General features: G+C 40.8%; 1 protein-coding gene across 3 annotated transcripts in view; it reads right to left on the bottom strand.

The window, feature by feature from the left end:
* ACYP2 (acylphosphatase 2) overlaps window positions 1–22,480 on the bottom strand; it is a 136,681-nt gene that overhangs the window by 4,208 nt on the left and 109,993 nt on the right. Inside the window, exon 4 of one of the 3 annotated variants that reach the window (XM_054701444.1) lies at window positions 2,208–2,427. The exons of 1 other annotated variant lie outside the window; for it this stretch is intronic. In XM_054701444.1, the coding sequence (XP_054557419.1) occupies window positions 2,256–2,427 (172 nt within the window). In that variant the 3' untranslated portion in view covers window positions 2,208–2,255. The remainder of the gene's footprint in view (window positions 1–2,207; window positions 2,428–22,480) is intronic. One more of the 3 variants, XM_054701445.1, reaches the window with a different exon arrangement.

Genomic DNA, 22,480 nt, shown 5'->3' with positions numbered 1-22,480 from the left:
GCTAACTGGTAGACAAGGCCCTGGGACAGATTGCAAAGAACAGAATCCTGAGGTCAGTAGACTCATTCTGTATAGAAAAGCCATACAACTGAGGACATATCTTCTCTGCATAGAAAAGACAACAGGTTAAAACAACATATATAGAGAGCAATTAGATCTGAAGAGGATTTCACATGAGATAGCCTCTGGTGAATTAAGAGGTAAGGTAACTTACTGAGGATTAGGGAGATGAGACAGAAATTAGAGATTATTTGTGAAATCCTCTTCAGATCCAATTGCTCTCCATATATGTTGTTTAAACTATTGTCTTTTCTGTACAGAGAAATGCAATGGAACAAGGATAGTGTTCAACCATTGGTGCTAGGAAAGCTGGACTGCTATATACAAAAGAATGAAACTAGACTAGTACCTTAGGCCATGCACAAAACACAACTCAAAATGGATGAAAGAATTGAACATAAGACCTGAAATCATAAAATATATAGAAGAAAATATAGGCAAAACATTACATGACATACATCTCAGTAACATCTTTAAAGACTCATCCCCCAAAGCAAAGAAAGTGAAGGAAAAGATAAACAACTGGGATTACATCAAACTAAAATGCTTTTGTACAGCAAAAGAGACATTAACCAAAGCAAAGAGACACCCTACTGATTGGGAGAAAATTTTGCACACAATACAACTGATAAGGGACTGATCACAAAGATCTACAAAGAGCTCACACAAGACTCAACAAAAACAAAGTAAACAATCCAGTCAAAAAAAATGGGCAGTAGAGTTAAAAATACACTTCTCCAAAGAGGAAATGCAAATGGCCAACAGGTATATAAAAATATGTTCAACATCACTTATCATCAGGGAAATCAAAACCACAATGAGACAGTACCTTACACCAGTTAGGATGGCACATATTAAACTAGCAACAACAAATGTTGGTGAGGATGTAGAGAAAAAGGAACGCTACAACACTGCTGGTAGGAATAAAAACTGGTCCAACTGTTAGGGGAAAAGGCTGCCCCAAAGCAAATTCCATACAGGCTTTGTGGACTCCACCCCCACCCCAGGTCAAAGCCAAAGACACTGGGAACTCCAAATCCCATCACCACTAAAGGGAAGGTGGCTGGGACCTGAGGGTGGGGTTAAGCAGCCAGGTGGATACAAAAGGCAGACATGTGGGCTTTGGGGCGCTCTCCATTTTGGGGCCCTCGGCCAGCTCGCGGCGTCCATCTAGCTCTGAGAGTGACTTTGGGTTTCCAGGTCGTCGGATCGGGTAGGACGCATTAAAGACTTTATTTCCCTATTTTCTCCCTGAGTTGTACATTTTCCTTATTTCTTTTTCTCTTGTAAATAAACCTTTTATTAACCCTTTTGCGTGTGTCTGTAGTAGAGTATTCATAAGTCCCTTTAAAGCGCGCGGGTGAGGACCCACAGCCAGGAACCCGTTTAATATCGGGGTTGCTCTATAACACAACCACTATGGGAAGCTGTGTGAGGGACCCTCAAACTACTAAAAAATGGAGCTACCTTATGACCCAGCAATTCCATTCCTAGGAATCTACCCAAAGGACACAAAAAACACTAATTAAGGATACCTGCACCCCTATGTTTATTGCAACACTATTTACAATAGGTAAGATATGGAAACAAAACAAAAGCCCAAAAATAGATGACTGGATCAAGAAGACGTGGTACATATACACAATGGAATACAACTCAGTGATCCAAAAAGAGAAACTCATGCCATTTACAGCGACATGTATAGAGCTGGAAGAGATTATGCTCAGTGAAATAAGTCAGAAGGACAAAGAAAAAAAATGGATGGTTTTGTTATAGGGCAGGGAGAGGGTCAGCCCAAACCCTGCAAACCTGCCTATTCTACATGGGTTCTGCCATCCGCCGCATCAACACAAAACATAGGAGACTTTAATGGGAAGGAACTTTAATTAAACTAGAAAACAATACAGGTAAGGCAAAGAGTCTAGTTTCTAAATGAAGCACCCAAAGTTACCCATCCCCTCGTGGGTAAAAGTCCATCCATATGGGATCGGCCCAGAACAAGGCCCCAAAGTCTACCACAAGTCTAAAACATCTTCCAGTGGGGACCCACAGAAAAGGGTCACAAACAACTGGACAAGCCCGGAAGGAAAAGAGCAAAATCAACATCAAGATAAAAGCTGCCATTGTCACCTCCCCACGGGTCTCACCCACATCTGTGTCACCCAGTCCACGACCAAAAGACGAGCGCAGTTTCTTCACGTGTCTCTAGGCTCCATGCGCCTCCTCCAGGTCTCCTTGCTCCATCCTGCTTCCTTCCTCAGTCTCTTCTTCAGCTTCTTCTCTCCCTGCTCAGCTCCACCCTTCCTTGGGTGGGGCAGGGAAGCTGGAACCTCCCCCTTTCCTGGGGACCACCCTGTTACAGTTTCACTTATAGGACAAAAATAGGGGAACCAAGGAAGGCATCAGGAAAAAAAAACAATAATAAATAAAAAAACAAAATTAGCAGGCAACTATAAATCAGACATTCTGCAAGGGAGGGGGAGGCAGAGGGATCAAAACAGAGGAGGGAAGAGCACAAGGGACTATGGTGATGGTTCAAGGATGAGTTGGTGGTGGGAATATTATGAGGAATACACCTGAGAGGAGAAAGCAAACAAGCATACATTTTACAAAAATGAACAATGATTAAAAAATATATATTAAATATATAAATAAGTATATATTTTATGTATATTAAAAAAAGAAATTAGAGATTAAAGAAAGTGGTGAAAAAAGGTATTAATAATTTCCATAAGCATTAACAAAGAATTGCTGAAGAGCAACAAGAGCCCTTGAGGTTAAACTGGATACCAAAGGGCTGCAAATGGGCCTGCTTGTAAGGCCACACACCTCCTTCAAGGCTGTCCTGCCAGCCTGTCCATGCCAATGCAGCCAGGGATTACCACCGAGCGAAAGGCTTCCCAGTGGGGAAGATCCACCTGAGAGGCAGATTCAACAGATGAGAATGAGAGATGGAAATGTGGGAGACCCCATCCCCCAATGTGAAGTGGACTTTCCTTTGGCAGCTGCAGCACTGTGGTCTAGATTTATGGTGGTGAGTTGAGTAAACCATCACCAGGGAGTCTCTGGTTTTGTCTTTTCTCTTGGACTGGTCAGAGTCTCCAAGGAAGATATGTCTAATATGCTGCACAGAGAGTATAGATTTGGCTGTGTGTGTTATGGGGGTCTGGGAAGGTCAAGGCCTCAACATTCACTGTGTACTGCTCACTGAACTCTCTGTTTTCAACACTGCTTCATTTTTTTCAACTGCACCTATAACATCCTACTCAGAGCATCAAATTCTAGTTTCCACCTGAACAGGCCAGGCACCTGCTCCCTAGTGTAGAATCGGGGGTAACTTTATTAAACAGATTTTTAATCAGTCCTGTTTTTTTTGTTTTTGTTTTTTGGCCCCACCTTTCTGCCCACTTCCATTGACCTGAGCCTTGCAGGGGTGTTAATAGATCATTTCTCTGCTTTCTCCATAGCGGGCTTATGATTCAGATCTATAAAACCACCAGCTCATCTGTTTTCTAATTTCCAAAGATTCTGTATTCTTGTATTCTTGTAGATGTTTCAGCTTTTTTTTTTAAAAAATCCTTTTTTACTGACATGTGGGGTTTAGGAGGGAGTAGAGTCTATGTTCAAAATATAACAACTTTGATTCAAAGTATGACTTTATCCTTTGTATTTGTCTTTAATCCATGTGGATTTCATTAAATGAAAAAAATCTTAATTTTGAATAGTTAGACATTTTCCCATCACAATTTTTGTCACATAATAAGTATATATTTTTCTGAATCTTTTTCTAGATGTGGCTTGATATCTTTATTTAATTTCTAAACTGAACTATTTAATTTTTTTTTTTTTTGTGGGACCCTCACCAGTGGCCGGGGATCGAACTGGCGCTGCAGAGGCTGTGGGCAGCCTCACAACCCAGCGCTCAACCACTGTGCCACCAGGGGAGGCTGAACTATTTTAATGATTATAGCCTTAAAATACATTTTAATGTCCAGAAGTTCTTCTACTATTTACCTGCCCCACACCATATTATTTTTTTTTATTTGTAAAAGTCTTACTTGTCGAAGAAAGTGTACAAGATGTTTTTTCCACTTCCTTAAAATCCCCTTTTATTTATTTATTTATTTTTAAAGATTTATTTATTTGTACAAGAACCAGAGTACAGGCCAGATGTGTGGGAGGGTGAGAGGATTCACCAGAGACAGAGAGAGGGACAGAACAGGCAGACTGAAGAAATACACTGCTGAGGGGAGCAGAGGGTGCTGCGCTATGTGGGACCCTCGCCGGCAGGCAGGGAATCGAACCAGCACTGCAGAGGTTGCAGACAGCTTCACAGTGCTGCGCTCAACCACCTATGCCACCAGGGGAGGCCCTGTAATGAGGTATCTTATGGAACTTTCTGAGTTGTATGAAAGCTTTTCATTTCTTTCCTTTTGAGTTCCCAGGTAAACTACCCATGTATTTATTTGGAATTCATTCTTTTAGTCAATTTTTATCTATACTGGATAATTTCAGATTGCTCTTTATTTTAGGCTCTCTAAATGTGCCTTTCGGAGAATTGCTACAGTAATTGTGCTGAGAAAGAAATGTGAACGGTCACATTTCCAGCCAAGGGGTCACACAACCACAACACACAGCTCTGGCCCCAGCATATTTTACCTATTAGTTTAGCAGACTCAGTAAATATTGAATGGATGATTGGGAAGATGGGCGAATTATATTCCTTTGAAAGAGACTGAAGTCTAATATTTCCACCATAAATCTGCATGTGCTTTGTGTGCATGTGTGTTTTATTTAAGTGACCCACTGAGCGATTTAAAAAAGCAAGAAGGTTCAATTAATAAAAGCAAGAATATAGATCAGACAGTTCTATTTACAGAAGGCATGTTACTGGGTGTTCATCTCCCTTCACTCTCATGTATTTTAAATGCCTTATGTAGATATTTTGAAAATTAAACTAATTTTTGTTTCATTTTGTACCAAAATCATGTTGCCTTAAATAATTATAAAGTAATAATGGAAGAGCGAAGTTCATGATGATGCACTTCTTACATGTTTGATTACACACAATTATTAAAACATTCTTTCATAAAATAGTAAAGGACAATGATGTTGCCTGTATTACTTTAAGGTATTTTTTAAAAATTTTATTTATTTTTATACAAGAACCAGAGTACAGGCCAGATGCGTGGGAGGGTGAGAGGATTCACCAGAGACAGAGCAGGGAGCAAACAGGCAGACTGAAGAAATACACTGATGAGGGGAGCAGTGAGCGACAGGAGAGGTCTGCTTCGCTATGTGGGATTCTCGCCGGCTGGCAGGGATTGAAACCGCGCTGCAGAGGCTGTGGATAGCTTCACAGTGCGGTGCTCAACCACCTGCACCACAGGGAGACCCACTTTAAGGTATTTTTCAGACCATCTTCACATTTGAAAAATGAGTAAAATACAGTGCTGATAAATGTTAACTGACCAAGGGAAAAAATCCATTCATTTAATAAATTAACTGTGCTGTGCTTTTCTGTTCCCATCCAGGCAGCCAACTATACAAGTACTTTAACCCTCAAGGTTTTCAGTCTTTCTAAGCAGTTGGTGCAGATGGCACATGTTCAGCCATCAAACACAGTGCCACCCATTTATGGGCCTTGGCAGCCTGCAAAGAGGCCAGCTGTGGCCTTCTCAAATGCACATGCACTTGCAGAGAGTCTTCTTGACTGCCCCTGCCCCTATCAAAAGATGCACACCCCCAGTAGCAATGTTTACATAACTGCTTACATATTCACTGTATGTCCTCCACATTAGAATGCAAATTCTACGAAGGCATTACTTTTGTAACTCAACATCTATCTAGCAAGATGCCCAGTGATACTGGACACTCAGGTCCAAACTCAATAGTGAGACTTTCACCTGAATGCCCTTCAGGGCTGCAGCTTTCATGCACCAGCGGAGGGGTGTTTCTAGGGTCCTACACAGATAGCACCAGAAGGATGCCCTCAGCATGACCTTTGAATGCTTTGATTTTTATCTCACACAAAACAAAAACCTTCACCTGTTTTTAAGCTCTTTGAATGGTCAAAAAGATAGTATTACAGAAAATGATAAAGTGTTTTACTCATGGCAGTTAGATTCATCTGCTTTACAGGATGTGGGAGGCCTATGGGTCTCATCTAGCAACCTGCATATGGGCCAAGTTTATTTGTGGAATTGATTCATTAATTTTTGCCCCTCCCATAATTTTGTTGCTTTCTTGTGACTTCTCAATCCCTTAAAACAGACAAGGTAACTGGCTTTATCCAGAGTTCAGGATAGCACAAACCACAGGAGCCAAATCTCTTCTGCAAACCCATTGGCATGACCTGCCATCATCTGTAAGTCCAGGCTACGCGTGAGTGTATATGCTCAGAGACAACTTATTACATAAGAATCCTTAGTTTTTTGTGGTGGTTTTTTTGTGGGTTTTTTTTTTTTTTTTTTTTTGGCATTCCAAAGATGTAGAAACATGTAGTGTTGTATCTTTCATAATAACTCAGGATTTTTTTTAGCTCCGCAAAAAATCCTTTCCTATAACATAATTTTGCATGAAAGCTTAATGTTTATAGCTGAAGTGAGGTACTTCTCTGATGCAAGGGGATGGTTGGTGGGGGAAGGGAACAACTCCCCCAGCTATACCTCAAGCACCTCTGGGGAAGCCCAAGGGCTCTGACGAGCTCAGTTGAAAACTGCCTTATTAACCTATCACAAAGGTGTAGGGGAATGCACTGTATGGAAAGTCATCATATACAGAAATGGAAATCAACACAGGACTGTCTTCTGTAATTCAAATCTGCTAGCATTTCCTACAAAATATAGTAAGATCCTCAGATGATATAAAAAATTCCATTTGACTGATATCCTTCTCTGAAACAAAGAGATGAGAAAGCACTAGAAAGCCAATTCTATTAATAATTCATAGCAATTCTATTTCCTGGGACTAAAGTGGGGCAGCATAATCCTTTTGATAGCTCTGTAGCACCAGTATAAAATGTAGCCCATGGCAAAAAAGCAGACAGTAGGAAAAGACAACTAATGAATTAAAAGGTGACGTGGTGCATGCTGGACAATACTGAATTGCTTGCCTACTTCAAGCTTTCAAACTAGCATTAATAATGGAAGGATAGTACATAATATTTTTGCTTTCTCCTTTCTTTAGCAAGTATCCTTATTCAGTTATATGTAGACAATACTGTATATTTCTTATTGTCAATGTAAGCATTTTAAAGGTGTTTTGATATAATGTTTGAGATAAAATTTCTACCTGATAAGTAGCCCACAATTAGTAAAGAGTTCTGTGATTACCCAGGGAATCCCAAGACATCCATAATAACCTAATTAATGTCAAGCCTAAAATGGATTAATATACCACTGATTTCTTGAGATTAGTTAATGTGCATAAATACCTAACACAATGACACACAGTAGGTGCTTTTTATTACAGTGTGATTGTTCTCTGCCTCTGCCAAAGATGGAGGACAGCTGTTCAGCAAGCTGTGACCCTCAGTCACGTAATTCTAGCGCAGTTCCATCAGTAAGACCTGTTGGTCTTGGCAGAGTTGTCTGACGTCGTGGGCAATATGGCACATCATTTAACCTGTTCAACTGGGAGAGGGCCTGGAAGAGCTAAACAGGCATGAGCTATATCCAGCATTCTGGGACCCAGACAACTGATTCAAAGGACCTGGGAGCAGAGAAGGCAGACAAGTGAAGGCATGACTAGGCGCTTGAGTTTCCCTGCCACAAGCAGCTTCACCTTCCACACTGCAAAGTGACAGATAAATTATTCTTTCTGTTCTATTTAGTGGAAAGCAAATAGCTGCTGGCACAGTGGTAATGGAAGTGAATTCTGGATCATTTCTACCTGATAAGTAGCCCACAATTAGTAAAGAGTTCTGTGATTACCCAGGGAATCCCAAGACATCCATAATAACCTAATTAATGTCAAGCCTAAAATGGATTAATATACCACTGATTTCTTGAGATTAGTTAATGTGCATAAATACCTAACACAATGACACACAGTAGGTGCTTTTTATTACAGTGTGATTGTTCTCTGCCTCTGCCAAAGATGGAGGACAGCTGTTCAGCAAGCTGTGACCCTCAGTCACGTAATTCTAGCGCAGTTCCATCAGTAAGACCTGTTGGTCTTGGCAGAGTTGTCTGACGTCGTGGGCAATATGGCACATCATTTAACCTGTTCAACTGGGAGAGGGCCTGGAAGAGCTAAACAGGCATGAGCTATATCCAGCATTCTGGGACCCAGACAACTGATTCAAAGGACCTGGGAGCAGAGAAGGCAGACAAGTGAAGGCATGACTAGGCGCTTGAGTTTCCCTGCCACAAGCAGCTTCACCTTCCACACTGCAAAGTGACAGATAAATTATTCTTTCTGTTCTATTTAGTGGAAAGCAAATAGCTGCTGGCACAGTGGTAATGGAAGTGAATTCTGGATCATTCTGCCTGGTTGTCAGTCCAGCTACCATTTCCTAAGTGCTGATCTTGGACTAGTTTCTTAAGTTCTCAGTGCCTCATCTATGAAATGGAGAGTATGTTGCCTACCTCATAGAGTTGTTACGAAGATTAAATGAGACAATCTGATAAAGTGTTTAACACAGTTTCTAGAAAATAGCAAACATTCAATTTTAAACTACTGTGTCATTCAGGGTATAATGTCAGGTAATGAAAACCACATTATCACCTTTAGAGTATAGAGAATAGTCCTTTATCATTACTGTTTTGTGCAAAAATGTTCTCCCAGTCGGTAGGGTTTCTCTTTGTTTTTGTTATTGTCTCTTTGGCTGTGCAGAAGCTTTTTAATTTGATGTAGTCCCAGCTGTTTATCTTTGCCTTCACTATCACTGCTTTGGGTGATGTGTCTGTAAAGATGTCTTTGACGGAGGAAATGCAAATGGCCAACAGGCATATGAAAAAATGTTCAACATCACTTGTAATCAGGGAAATGCAAATCAAAACTACCATGAGATATCATCTTACACCAGTGAGAATGGCACATATTAAAAAAACTAGCAACAACAAATGTTGGCGAGGGCGTGGAGAAAAAGGAACTCTTCTGCACTGTTGGTGGGAGTGCAAACTGGTCCAACCACTATGGAGAGCTGTGTGGAGATTTCTTGAACCACTAAACATAGAGCTCCCATATGATCCAGCAATTCCACTCCTAGGTATTTACCCAAAGGACACAGAAACATCAATTCCAAAGAGCACCTGCACCCCTGTGTTTATAGCAGCACTATTCACAATAGCTAAGCTTTGGAAACAACCCAAATGCCCAAAATAGATGATTGGATCAAGAAGATGTGGTACATATACACCATGGAATATTACTCAGCATTCAAAAAAGATAAACACATGCAATTTGCAGCAACATGGATGGCGCTGGAAGGGATCATGCTCAGTGAAATAAGCCAGAAAGAAAATGAAAAATACCGGATGGTCTCACTCATAGCAGGAATCTAGAAAACTTAAATAAGGGACCAGGAAAAAGAATAACTATAAGAAAGAAAAATATCAAAATCAACAAGCAACTATGAACCAGAGACACTCTATGGGGTTGGGGGGCGGGGAAAGGAGGGCTTGGGGTCAAAATAAGGGGGTTGTGATGGTATGGGGAATATAAAAATAAAAGTTAAATAATTTAAAAAAAGAGTATAGGGAATAGGTAGGGAATTATATCCTTACATAATCACTGGAAGGGTTGAGAGAACAGATTTAGATTGGGTTTGTTGGAACAACTGTAGAACTGGCTGTTAAAGTATGTTAAAACTATGATTCTAATGCAAATGTAAAATGATGTGTCAAAGATTTAGTTCAACACATTAATGCGGGAATCTGGAAGATGGTTATTATCAATTCAAGCATTTTAATGGTATTTTGATGTAATTTAGACACACAAGTGTGTATATATACATATGTATATATAATCAGTAATGCTGAACTCAACTTGCTAATAGATGTAAAGCTAGTTAAAATTCTATAGGGCAGCACCATCCAACAGAACTGTAATGGGGGTTCATGTGTTATCTAAAATTTTTTAGGAGTCTTATTTTTATCTTACTTTCATTTTTATTTATATATTTTCACATCATTGTTCATTTTTGCACGTTTGATTTTTCCTCTCAGGTGTTGTCTCCACAAAATTATCACCACCAGGACACTTGTGAACCGTCACCATAGACTCTTGTGCTCTTCCCTCACATTTTGATCCCTTTCCCTCCACCGACAACTGTCTCTGATTTATAGTTTGACTGCTAGTTTTGTCTTTTTTTTTCTGACCCCCTATGTTCCTTCTATAAGTGAAACCATATGATATTTTTTCTTTTTCCTTCTGACTTATTTCATTGAGCATAATCCCTTCCAGCTCCACCCTTGTTGCTGCGAATGGCATAAGTTTATCTTTTTTGATTGCTGAGTAGTATTCCATTGTGTATATACCACTTCTTCATCCAGTCATCTGTTTTTGGGCATTTAGGTTGTTTCCATATTTTAGCAATTGTAAAAAGTGTTGCAATGAAATAGGAGTACAGGTTTAGGAGTCCAATTTTTAAAGGGTAAAACTAAATAAGTCAAACTGATCTTAACATTTTATATAGTATATCAAATATTAAAAGGTATAGTCACAAAAACAATTAAAATGAGATATTTAACATAGTTTTTAATATTGAGTCTTTGAAATCTAGTGTGTGCTTTATATTTATAGCACATCTCAATTCAAACTTGACATTATAAGTGGTCAATAACCACACGTGGCTAGCGGCTCCCATATTAGACCATACAGTTCATGGCAATAAAAGAATGTTTGAGGTTGTTTCTTCAGGGGAAAAATTCAATTGTGTATCTACTAGAAAAAAAATTAATTTACTTTGGTATAGACAAGAAGTATTTGCATTTCTATAGTTAACAATAACTAAATTTCTACCTTACTAAAGAAGTCTGGTCAATAGAAAATCAATCAAAGGTACATATCCCTGTAGAGTTAGATAAGTCCTGAAAGTTCCACTAGACAATACCCAGAATGTCCCTGAAAGATATTCCCATATCTCACTAATGCAGTTCTCAGACATGGACATTTTTTTTTCCAATAAGCCCACTACGGGAACTGCTGGGAATCAGAAGCCTGCACTGTACATCACTGGTTTCTGAACACATTCTGTTAACTGCAGTTTAGGCATTGAGAAGCCCCCCTGAACTGCTAGCTCCAGAAACATAGACTGTCTGCTAGATCCTCATACCAGTAAGAAGATGATTCAGATCCTGCTTCCTCACTCCACACCTAATTCAGTTGACTTCTGACTGCTGAAACATAAACCACATTTGAGACTCTACCTACAAGGAAGTCAGGGAAACATGGCACCTAGTTCTAAAGAGTCTGCCATAAAATTAAGGCACCAGAGTTTGAACAAAGATCAAGGAAGACAATATAATTGTGTGCCACCACACTATTCAGTTAAGAATAACAATATGAGATTCCTCGCTATGGGACATATACAAGACTCAGAATACTGTCTGTTGGTCTGTGTGGTGGTTCTACTTTTGTAGGCTTTCTCTGATGTTCAGTTCTTCCCTGCACTAAAACAGAATTTCAAGGTACACCAATATTTAAGGGTCAGGTGGAAATAAAGAAGCAGATATAAGCCAGGAAGAAAGAATGACCAGAAAAGAGGGAGGTAACCATGAAATGTGTGGTGTTAGGACAACTAGAGGCACAAGCAATTGAAGGAGAGAGCAGTCAAATTCCAAATGCTGCTGAGACGGAAATGAAATAGGAACTGAAAAGTGCCTTGGATCCTTAGCAAGATCTGCTGCAGAGAAATGGTGGGGGCGGAGGCCAGATTAGAATGGTTTTAGGAGTGAGGAGGAAGTAAAGAAATGGAGACAGCAGGAATAGATCAAACTTTTGAGTTGTCTGTGATGGAGAGGAGAGACAGAGGAGTTTTATTGTCTACGTTTCTGTTCTTGGCAAGCTGAACCTGAATAGATTCCAGTATTTATGAGCACCCTGTCTTGTAAATTGAAGAACAATAAAAGAATAGCATTTGAAGTGTTTGCTTTAAGGACAAAGTCTAGGAGGTTTTCTATTCCAGATGTGTTGAAACTGACTCCTACATGAGCCAAATGAGAAGAGAGTAGGCCAAACTCCCCCATTTTCACTCCATAACCTGACCTTATCACCTCCCCACATAATGCTCATAACAAAATTAAATTTGGGGGTGATGTCATTAGCTGATAGAGGGCTACTAGATAATTTAGAGCCAAACTGACCCACCCAGGTCATTATTTAGACATTTTTTAAAGCCTTGTTCCTGGCTCTATTTTATACCCCACCCTTGTTTTTCATCCTTTTTCCATTTAAATACACACTCTCGTTATAGTTTTACATATCCTTACAAATCACTTTAAATCATGTTGGCAACAAAGTGAGGTATAAACATAAAACTCTGAGGTTTTTACCTTTCTTGCTAATACTGTTTCTTTATAACAAAGATTGTTATAAAGTGGGGTAGGGCTTATTTATGGACTTCTGTTTTACAGCTGACTTTGCTAGCTCCCTCTTCCATTAAAACAAGGCATGCAGCATACTGAGGTTATAAAAACATGTATCTTCAGGGCAGTTGTCTCCACAGCACTTATCCACAGCCTTATTGAGGGTGTTGAACTTCGGAACTGAGAGCTCTCAGCCAGAGCCCCTGAATGTCCAGGCCTGGATGGAGCAGTGCTGGCAGGGTCCCCCAGTGCTCTCCTTCCTATGGTTGCTGGTTCCCTCTGGCCAGTCTAGTGGAAGCCACGTGGCCATATGCATGCAGAAGCTTTAAAGACAAATTCATCAAGTGTTTCCCTGCCAGTCCCTTTGAAAACTTTTTTGTGCAGAGCTGAGTCAAAAGGACAGTTGAAAGGAGAATGGAGAGGCAGCTGAAGATAAAAAAGAACCACTGAATGAACCAGAGATTTGATAGGTGGAAAATGAGAAACAAAAATTAGATGTTAACAGAGAGAAGAAAGCTGGGAGTTTAATAGGGGTTGTCTATGACAGTACTGCGCTCTGAATTGTTCACCCTGAAGTTGGGGCTTTCAGAATACCTTTAAATTCTCATCAGTAAATCAGAATAGTGAAACTTTTCTTTAAGGATGTATCTCAGAGTCAAAGGATTAGCTTATCTCTTGATAAGGGGGTTTTTGTTTTTTGTTTTAATTGCTGTTATTTTTAGTCTCATTTTCTTGCAGGTAAGTATTTTATCTTATTTTATTTGTGGAGGCAAATATATGACTGAATTCATAGGGAGACTGGTGGTAGGATATGAGGATACTGGTGTAATATTTCAGTTCAAGCAGCAACCTACAGGTGATACTTGTATGTTATACTCTATTTTTCAGCATTAATATGTTAAATGTTCATAAATTTCAGAGTTATATGGACATAATTATCAGAAAATGGCTGTTGCCTATCAAAATGTTTCCCTTTTCATATCATAAAAACATGCTAGTTTATTTCCTTCTCTTACTGAAATAGATAAAAGATAAAAATGGGCCTCCCCTGGTGGCGCAGCGGTTGAGTGCTGGGCTGCGAAGCTGCCCACAGCCTCTGCTGCGCCGCCAGTTGGATCCCCGGCTAACTGTGAAGGTCCCACATGGTGCGACAGACCTCTCCTGCTGTGCCTGCTGCTCCCTTCAGCAGTGTATTTCATCAGTCTGCCTGTTCTGTTCCCCGCTCTGGCTCTGGTGAATTCTCTCACCCTCCTGAGCTTCTGACTGTACCCAGTGCTTGTATGAATAAATAAATATTAAAAAAAAGATAAAAAAAAATATGTATCTTCATAACACCAATTTTTTTGCAGGTAACAAAGTCATTGCTAAATCTCAAGTGTATTTCTGCCTCAATTTTGAAAACTGAAATTGAGTGTACTGTTGTCACCTTAATAACAAAAAATTTAAATAGTGTATATTTAGAATGACTTACAGCTGTGTTTTTCATAAAGAAGTCTAATTTATTAACAGTTTTCTGAATGTTAGACAAATAAAAGGACATCGCTGTTGTTTCCAAGTTACCTCTCTAGTGGCAGGTGACAAAGTGAAAGGCATCCAGGCTTCGAGATGAAAGGGAGAAGACAGAAAAAGATTTAATGGAAAAGTTTAAGACACTTAATGATCTCCCCTATAGTAAAACTGTACCTGACTTTAATACTGCAGTCTGAGAAGTGAGTAATCATGTTACTAATGATATCAGGGAAATCAAAGAAATTTTTAGCCACCAGAATAAAAATGCAATCTAATTATGTTATATCTTCCTTTTTTGAACTGGAAAGTACATGGATGTCATAGTTATTCAAATGACTTTTAGATAAAGCCACCCAAACTAGACACATAAACCCAAAACCAAAATGCAAGTAATATGCTTGCATTTGAGTAAATTAAAAGTTGGTGATATTAGAAGTCACAAACATGAAGTTAAAGCCAGAAGATGGGGCCTACTGTGGAAGAAGTGGGACTCCCTGGCACTGGGTCCAGTAGTGCTACGTGGAGTGGGCTAATGTTTGGGAGCCTCTTCTCATTATGCACCACTTCCTCCAATAGCTAAACTTTCATCAAAGAAAGAAGAAACTAGCCAGCAGCTTCCTGTGGAGTCCTTTGAGGCATCAATACATTGGTGGAGACGCCAACAGTCTTCAGTGGTCTAGGAAATTGATCCTAAAAGCTTTCTCTGAAATGATCAAGTTTAAGGGAATAAATGTTTGCTACCCAAATTCATAGGGGACCAATTTATAGAACAGGATGCCATGTAGTCATTTATATTTGGAGCTGTATTTGTCAAGTGTATCAATCCATTTATACATTAATTTTCCTATTGAGGAAGAGTGATAATGAGAGAGAACTACATTAGCTAGCTCTTTCACAAGGGTAGACATATTTTGGTCTATTGAATATATAATGACAGTATCTTCCTCCCTAGAAAACACTGAAGAAGTGGGGCCTCCCCTGGTGGTGCAGGCGGTTGAGCGCAGCGCTGCGAAGCTGTCTGCAGCCTCTGCGGCGCCGGTTCGATCCCGGCCAGCCGGCAAGGGTCCCACATGGAGTGGCAGACCTCTCCTGTCTTGCCCACTGCTCCCCTCAGCAGTGTATTTCATCAGTCTGCCTGTTCTGTTCCCTGCTCTGTCTCTGGTGAATACTCTGAATAAATAAATAAATAAATCTTTAAAAACAAAAACAAAAAAACAACAACAACAAAAACAAAAAGAAAACATTGAAGAAGTGGTAATATGGATCACCTTTTAAAAAATTCTACCACCCACTGCTCTTAACACAGAATTGCTCAGACAAGGGAATGAGGCCATGGTTTTCTTTACATTTACTTTGTGCCCTCCTGAACATACTCTGAATTATACTGAAACACATTCTAGTCTGTTCTTCTTTCTAGGAAAAACCTATTACTTATCGGGCCTCCCCTGGTGGCACAGCGGTTGAGTGCTGGGCTGCGAAGCTGCCTGAAGCCTCTGTAGCGCCGGTTCCATCCCCGGCCACTGGCGAGGGTCCCACATGGTGTGCAGACCTCTCCTGCCGTGCCCTCTGCTCCCCTCAGCAGTGTTCTTCGTCTGTCTGCCTGTTCTGTTCCCCACTATGGCTCTGGTGAATTCTCTCACCCTCCTGTGCTTCTGACTGTACCCAGTGCTTGTATAAATAAATAATTAAATAATTGAATAAATAAATAAATAAATAAATAAACCCTATTACTTATCTACCATATTTACAAACCACATTTTAAGGCAGCTTGCTTTGCAAGTGGTGGTTTTATATTCATTGTGGAGGGCAACATTTCTGAGATTTTCCCCAGGTTTCAGAAAGGAGAAGCAAAGCCCTTTTTTGAAAAATTAATTTTTTTATTACAGTAAATTTGGCTTATATCATTGCTTTTGTTTTAGGGGTTATAGTTCAAATCTCTAGATATGCATGTCTCCACACCATACCAGTAGAGGGTGGCTGCAGGAATACCCCCTGCTATAGCAAGAATGATCCAGAAAGGGAAAAAGCCCAAGTGTCATAGTGTTGAAGGTGATAATAGTGTTATGACAGCAAATAGTCACCATGCTGATTAGGCAACGTTCCTATTACTATGACTGCTGTTCACATTATCCACAAACATAGAGGCTTAAGATAATATTTATTCTATTTGTAAGTGTACTATTTGGGCAGAGTGTGTCCAGAAGAGCTAATCTCTGCCACCTTTGATTTAGGGGTAGCTCAAGGCTGAGGACTGGAGTAACTTTTAGGTGTGGCTGGGGTCTAGAACAGCTGGGGCTCTGGCCAGCTGTCCTTGCCTGTGGGACCTCTCCATCTTGGCAGCTTCAGAGTAGATGTAATTCTCACACAGGCATTAGCTCAGGGATCCAAAGGCACAGGATGAAGGGAGTGCAGGTGGAGGCTATACTGTCCATCCTGACCTAGTCTGAGAAACCACTCAATGTCACTTCCATCACATTGGATCTATTAGAAACTGGTTGCTTTAACTGACCCATGTTCAGGGAAAGGGGAGTAAGACCCCACTTTCAGTGAAAGGAGGGTCAAAAAATTAGCATATTTGTTTTTAATATTACCACAAAAACTATGCAGTTAAATGATTATATGAGCATATACATTTATTTATCCATTCAGTTAATATAAACTTATCAAGCTCTTGCTTGTGGCCTCTCTACCACTTGGGGCCTCTGCACCTGTGTGTGCACGGCCTCTCTGTACACCTGTGTGTGTGTGTGTGTGTGTGTGTGTGTGTGTAAGAATTGGATAAGGCACCACTCTGTGACTGCCTTAAGACAAAGGCAGCAGGGGACACCTAGGTAGCCATTGACTGATTGATTGTGTGGCCATGGTCTGAGGTGGTCTGGTTGTAGCTCAGAAATTACACCAAGTATCTGCACAGAAAGTTCTCCCTGTATACATGGCTGGCAGGTCCCCTCCTATTCCCCAAAAAGTTGATTACCCTTTTTCTCCCCTGGACCCTGCTCCTCCTGCCATTCTCACATAATCAATCATGCTTATTCATTACTGCTAATAAATAGCAAGAGGGCTGCTCCCTGAACAGCAGTCTTGCCTTGCAAACCTGCTCCAAGCCTCATCCCTCAGTATGTTCCCAGGGACGTGCTAGCATGTTCCCCACCAAATAAACATTGCTATTTTTTTTTAAGGTTCCAGATATTCTAGCTTGAGACAACTCACATTTGGACATGATTTTATGCATTGAGAAGGATGTGTATTATTTTAGGCCTGTCATTTGAAAGGGTTCAAGTCAACACACAATATCAGATGGTGACAAATCACCCATTTGAGGAGGAGTATAATCTGAGTGGTACACTTTAGAACTCATTATTAAAACCTGAGAAAATGGAACTATAAATCCTTATTCAATACAAACACATTCTGTAAAACTTATTTGTTAAATTTGTGTAAAAGCAAATCATCTTTTCCGCTGACTTCATAATTTCAGTGACTGATATGTTTTGCTTTACTTCCAAAACATTTCAAATTCCCAAGAACATGAAAAGAGAATTGTTTTCTGATAGATAACATATGAAATACACAGATGCATTTGCTGGGGTTCGATTCAGTTGCGAGGTTCAGGAATAGTGGCGTGGACGAGGCAGAGGTTTAATTCTCTGACATATCAAGGAAGCCTAGAGACGGGCAGTCCAGGACTGTTATGATAGCTCCATGACCCTTAGAGATCTTTCTAGCTGACCACTTAGCTATCTGTAGGATGTTGTCTTCATCCTCATCACCCAAATTGACACCAGAGCTTCAGCTTTCACATCTGTATTTTAGGTGAAGGGTGGAGGAAGCAGCAAAGATGGGAAAAAGAATGAGTATCTGTAGTATTTTAAGGTTTTCCAGAATCTGCCACATGATACTTCTCATTGGCCATAACTCAGCTAAAAAAGAAGTTGAGAAATGTAGGCAATGTCAGCTGTATTCTGACTATGTGCCTAGTAAAACTTGGTTCTATTATGGTAGAAGAGTAGAAGATGATTACTAGAAGGTACCTAGTCACAGGATGAAAATTCAGTAATGTGTTTTGGACATGTTACATAGGAAATGCCTTTTAGATGCCTAAGTAAATAGTAAGATGTATGCATCTAGAACGTAGGGGAGAAATGGAACCTGAAATAATAAGGTGGGGACTCATTGGCCTATAGATTTTGTTAAAACTGTGGGGCTAGATGGTAACACATGGGGGAAATGAAAGGAGACATAGAAGTGGTCAGCAAGAGGAACAGCCAACAGAGTAGGCTGAGAAGACCATAGCAAGAGAGACAGAAAACAGAAGCCTGGGTGTCTTAGAGCCCAAGGAAGACAGTGTTTCAAAATGGGAGTCTCAGTAGTGTCACAGGCTGCTGAGAGCATGAGTAACACAGGCCGAGAGTTGATCATTGGATTTGGCAAGAAGGAAGTCAGGGACCCATGAATGCACCTGGTTATAGTGGAGAGCAATGCCAGGAGGGAGGGAGGAAATAGAAACTTTCACTATTGACAGTTTTATCTAGGAGATGTGCTAGAAAGGGCAGTACTTGGAAAGGAATATGGAATCTAGAGAACACCTTTTTAAAAATGATTATAGATTTAAAAGCATATGTATGTTTCTCATGGTAGTTTTGATTTGCATTTCCCTGATGGCAAGTGATGTTGAACATTTTTTCATATGCCTGTTGGCCATTTGCATTTCCTCTTCAGAGAAGTTTCTTTTTAGCTCTTCTGCCCATTTTTTGACTGGATTATTTTCTTTGTTGTTGCTGAGTCTCATCAGCTCTTTGCAGATTTTTGTGATCAGTCCTTTATCATTAGTGTTGGGTGCAAAAATGTTCTCCCAGTTGGTGGGGTTTCTCTTTGTTTTTGTTATTGTCTCTTTTGCTGTGCAGAAGCTCTTTAATTTGATGTAGTCCCAGCTGTTTATCTTTGCCTTCACTATCACTGCTTTGGGTGATGTGTCTGTAAAGATGTCTTTGATGTGCAGATCGCGTAGTGTTTCGCCTATATTTCCTTCTATATATTATCTTACACCAGTGAGAATGGCACATATTAAAAAAACTAGCAACAACAAATGCTGGCGAGGGTGTGGAGAAAAAGGAACTCTTCTGCACTGTTGGTGGGAGTGCAAACTGGTCCAACCACTGTGGAGAGCTGTGTGGAGATTTCTGGACCTACTAAACATAGAGCTTCCATATGATCCAGCAATTCCACTCCTAGGTATTTACCCAAAGGACACAGAAACATCAATTCCAAAGAACACCTGCACCCCTATGTTTATAGCAGCACTGTTTACAATAGCTAAGCTTTGGAAACAACCCAAATGCCCAAAAATAGATGACTGGATCAAGAAGATGTGGTACATATATACCATGGAATATTACTCAGCATTCAAAAAAGATAAACACATGCAATTTGCAGCAACATGGATGGCGCTGGAAGGGATCATGCTCAGCGAAATAAGCCAAAAAGAAAAAGAAAAATACCGGATGGTCTCACTCATAGCAGGAATCTAGAAAACTTAAATAAGGGACCAGGAAAATGAATAACTATAAGAAAGTGAAAATCAAAATCAACAAAAAACTATGAACCAGAGACACTTTTAGGGGGGCGGGGGCGGGAGGGAGGGATTGGGGTCAGAATGGGGGGGCTGCAATTGTATGGGGAATATAACAATAAAATTTATTAAAAAAAAAAAATAAAATAAAATTGCCATGCAATTTCAAAAAAAAAAATAAATAAAAGCATATGTATGTTTATGGGCATCATTTAATAGAAAAGGAAAAGGTGATGGTGTGGAAGAAAGTGATAATTGCAGTAGAAAGCCAAGCTGTAGAATATATGTGGAGAGACAAGAAGAGTATTCAAGGAGAGACAGAGACACAGTCTGGACATGGGAAGAGAGATAAGAATGAGAATGATCAAGGGAACATACATGGTGAAAAATAGATTCTGGTGGTGGAATCAAGGATCAAGTGAATACTCAAAAGAGCAGTGTCACACTGTTGGGGGCAGCCCTGGGGCACCACGGGGTGGGTGGTGGTGGCTGCCTGGGCTCTGCGCTGAGCAGAGGGGGACAGCCTTATCCAGCTCAGTGGGGGAGAGTACAGGATTCAGGTTATTATTTTGACTAAATCACTTAGTAGCCTGTTTTTGACCTGGATATTTTTTGATTCCAGTTCTGTCTTTTATTATATAGTTTTTCATAAAATTTAAGTCACACTGTAGATATTGTTATAATATTTTATATTTAATAACATGAAGAGATGATCAGTATTTACAGCATTATTTTAAGTGTCTCTCAAGTCTTGCACTGTGTGGTGTACCTATTGCACTGAATCAACATCATATTGTTGGAAATTCAATCTGTCCAAATTTTTAAAAAACACTGTAATGCTTATTTGTGAAACAACTCCTATTAGATTATACTCACTGTATGATCTGGAAGGCACTATGAAGTAGTGGCGATCAGGCAGCCTATCATGCCCATGCCAGACCTCTGGGATCAAATGTCAGTTCCAAGCTGAGCAGCCTTGGGCAAATCATTCAATCGCCCTGTCTTAGCATGCTCCTCTGTAAAATGGGGCTAGTGATATTTCTGTCATGTGTGTTGTGAAGAGGAAAAAAGTTCATATATGTCAAGTACTAAACATGGTGCCGGGCATGGAGAGTGAGTATTCAATGTCCTTGGGGCAAGGCTAGGGCTGACAAGAAGAACATGCTGATGAGTGATTTGTGCAAGATTTTCAGTAGCAACATCAAAAGGTTATAATCCTAATCAGAGATAGGACCAAGTTCTAAGTCTTTAATCAGAATCTTGAGCCAAGATATACAGACATGGTGGTGGGAAGTGAAGCGCTGCGAGTAAGTCCTCCCATTTGAAAAAACAAAAGTTATAAGGAGGAAAAGCGGCAGGTCCCTGCGAGAACTGGGACAAAGAATATAAAAGGGCAACTCTGGCAAACTGCCTGAAGAGGAAAGTTGCCATAAAAGAGGACTAGTAGAGAGGAAAGCTCAGAACCCTGCTCCCCTCCCCCACCCACAAAGCCGGCACTCTCTGACCAACAGAAAGGAGGAAAACAACAACAACAACAACAAACTACTGATCAAGCGGGACAGTGAGTGGAAAGGAACTACTGCAGGCACTGCACCCCATGACCGGAAAATGTGGAGAACCTTGCAGGAATCACCACATTGGTAAGCAAACGGCTCTGGGGCCACTGGAGGAAGATAAGGACTCTCTGGAGACCTACAAATAGCCCTAGGCCAGTCAGTAAGCTTGTGCACTTGAAAACCAATCGCAGATCGAGGATCTTGGCTGCCCAGGTCCCCATGCCTGTGACCTAGGTTCATGGGGAGATGCTCGGGAAACTTCACTGAGGTGAATGACCCTCACTGAGTAATAAAAAACCAGGTGCCCAGGCACAGGAGCGGGGTGCAAAAGATGCCATTTCTGTAGACATTGAACTGGGCTACCGCCCGCATCCCAGATCTGAGGGGTTTGTTACGGAGAACCAGGGCATGAATTCGGGGCCTGGGATCCTCATGATGGCAGGGCACAGGGCAGACACAGCACCCCACACTGTTGAGGCACTCCACATTACCCCCACTCTATTCCCCAGAGTCCCACGGGAAAAAAGCGCAGTACTAGAAGGATACTCTGGCGCCACTTAGTGACCAGAACAAAATCACTGACTTCCTGATAGTTGGAAGCCAGGGATCCCAAAACCACCCTCAGGCTCTGAGAGAGGGTAGGCACACAAACGGGGGTAATAAGGGAAACAAGGTGTGGAGCAAGACCCCATGCTGGAACTGAGAGCCAGGCGCAGGATCCGGGATTTGGGATGCGCCACAACAGTGGGCACTGCACAGGGTGACAGCCAGAGTTTTGGATCTGATAGCCCTGAAACTGAGACCTACAGCTCAGAATTCAGGGTGTGGGATCCATACAGCTGTGGGCACATCATCAGGTGAACACAGGGCAGGCACAGCACCCAGCTTGAACAAGAGACCCTGTGTTGAGTTGCTTCCCTCTGCGCCCCCTCCATTTCTCAGAGAACCACTGGGGAAAAAAAGCACAAGTCTGCAAGTACAAGTCTCAGGCGCCACCTAGTGAACAGAACAAAATCACCAACTAGCTGAGTCCCCGTTGGAAATGAGTAAATACAGAGGAAGGGAACTATAAGGGATAATGCCCAGCAAAACAACATCAATACCCTGGTGGAGTTTTGGCATAAAGTGCTGGACTCAGTCTGGTAAAGAGTTTCCAACACCACTGAAGGAGCACCCCAAAGAGATGCCCGCAAACACCAGTGGCACAATGTCCCAATGCATTGAAATAATTAGAAAGCAAATAGCAAGGAAAA

Source organism: Talpa occidentalis, unplaced genomic scaffold (assembly GCF_014898055.3).
Source record: "Talpa occidentalis isolate TD23 unplaced genomic scaffold, MPIMG_talOcc4v2.1 talOcc4.5, whole genome shotgun sequence".
In the NCBI taxonomy this organism is placed as follows: Eukaryota; Metazoa; Chordata; class Mammalia; order Eulipotyphla; family Talpidae; genus Talpa; species Talpa occidentalis.
This window is presented reverse-complemented; position numbering and strand designations above follow the sequence as displayed.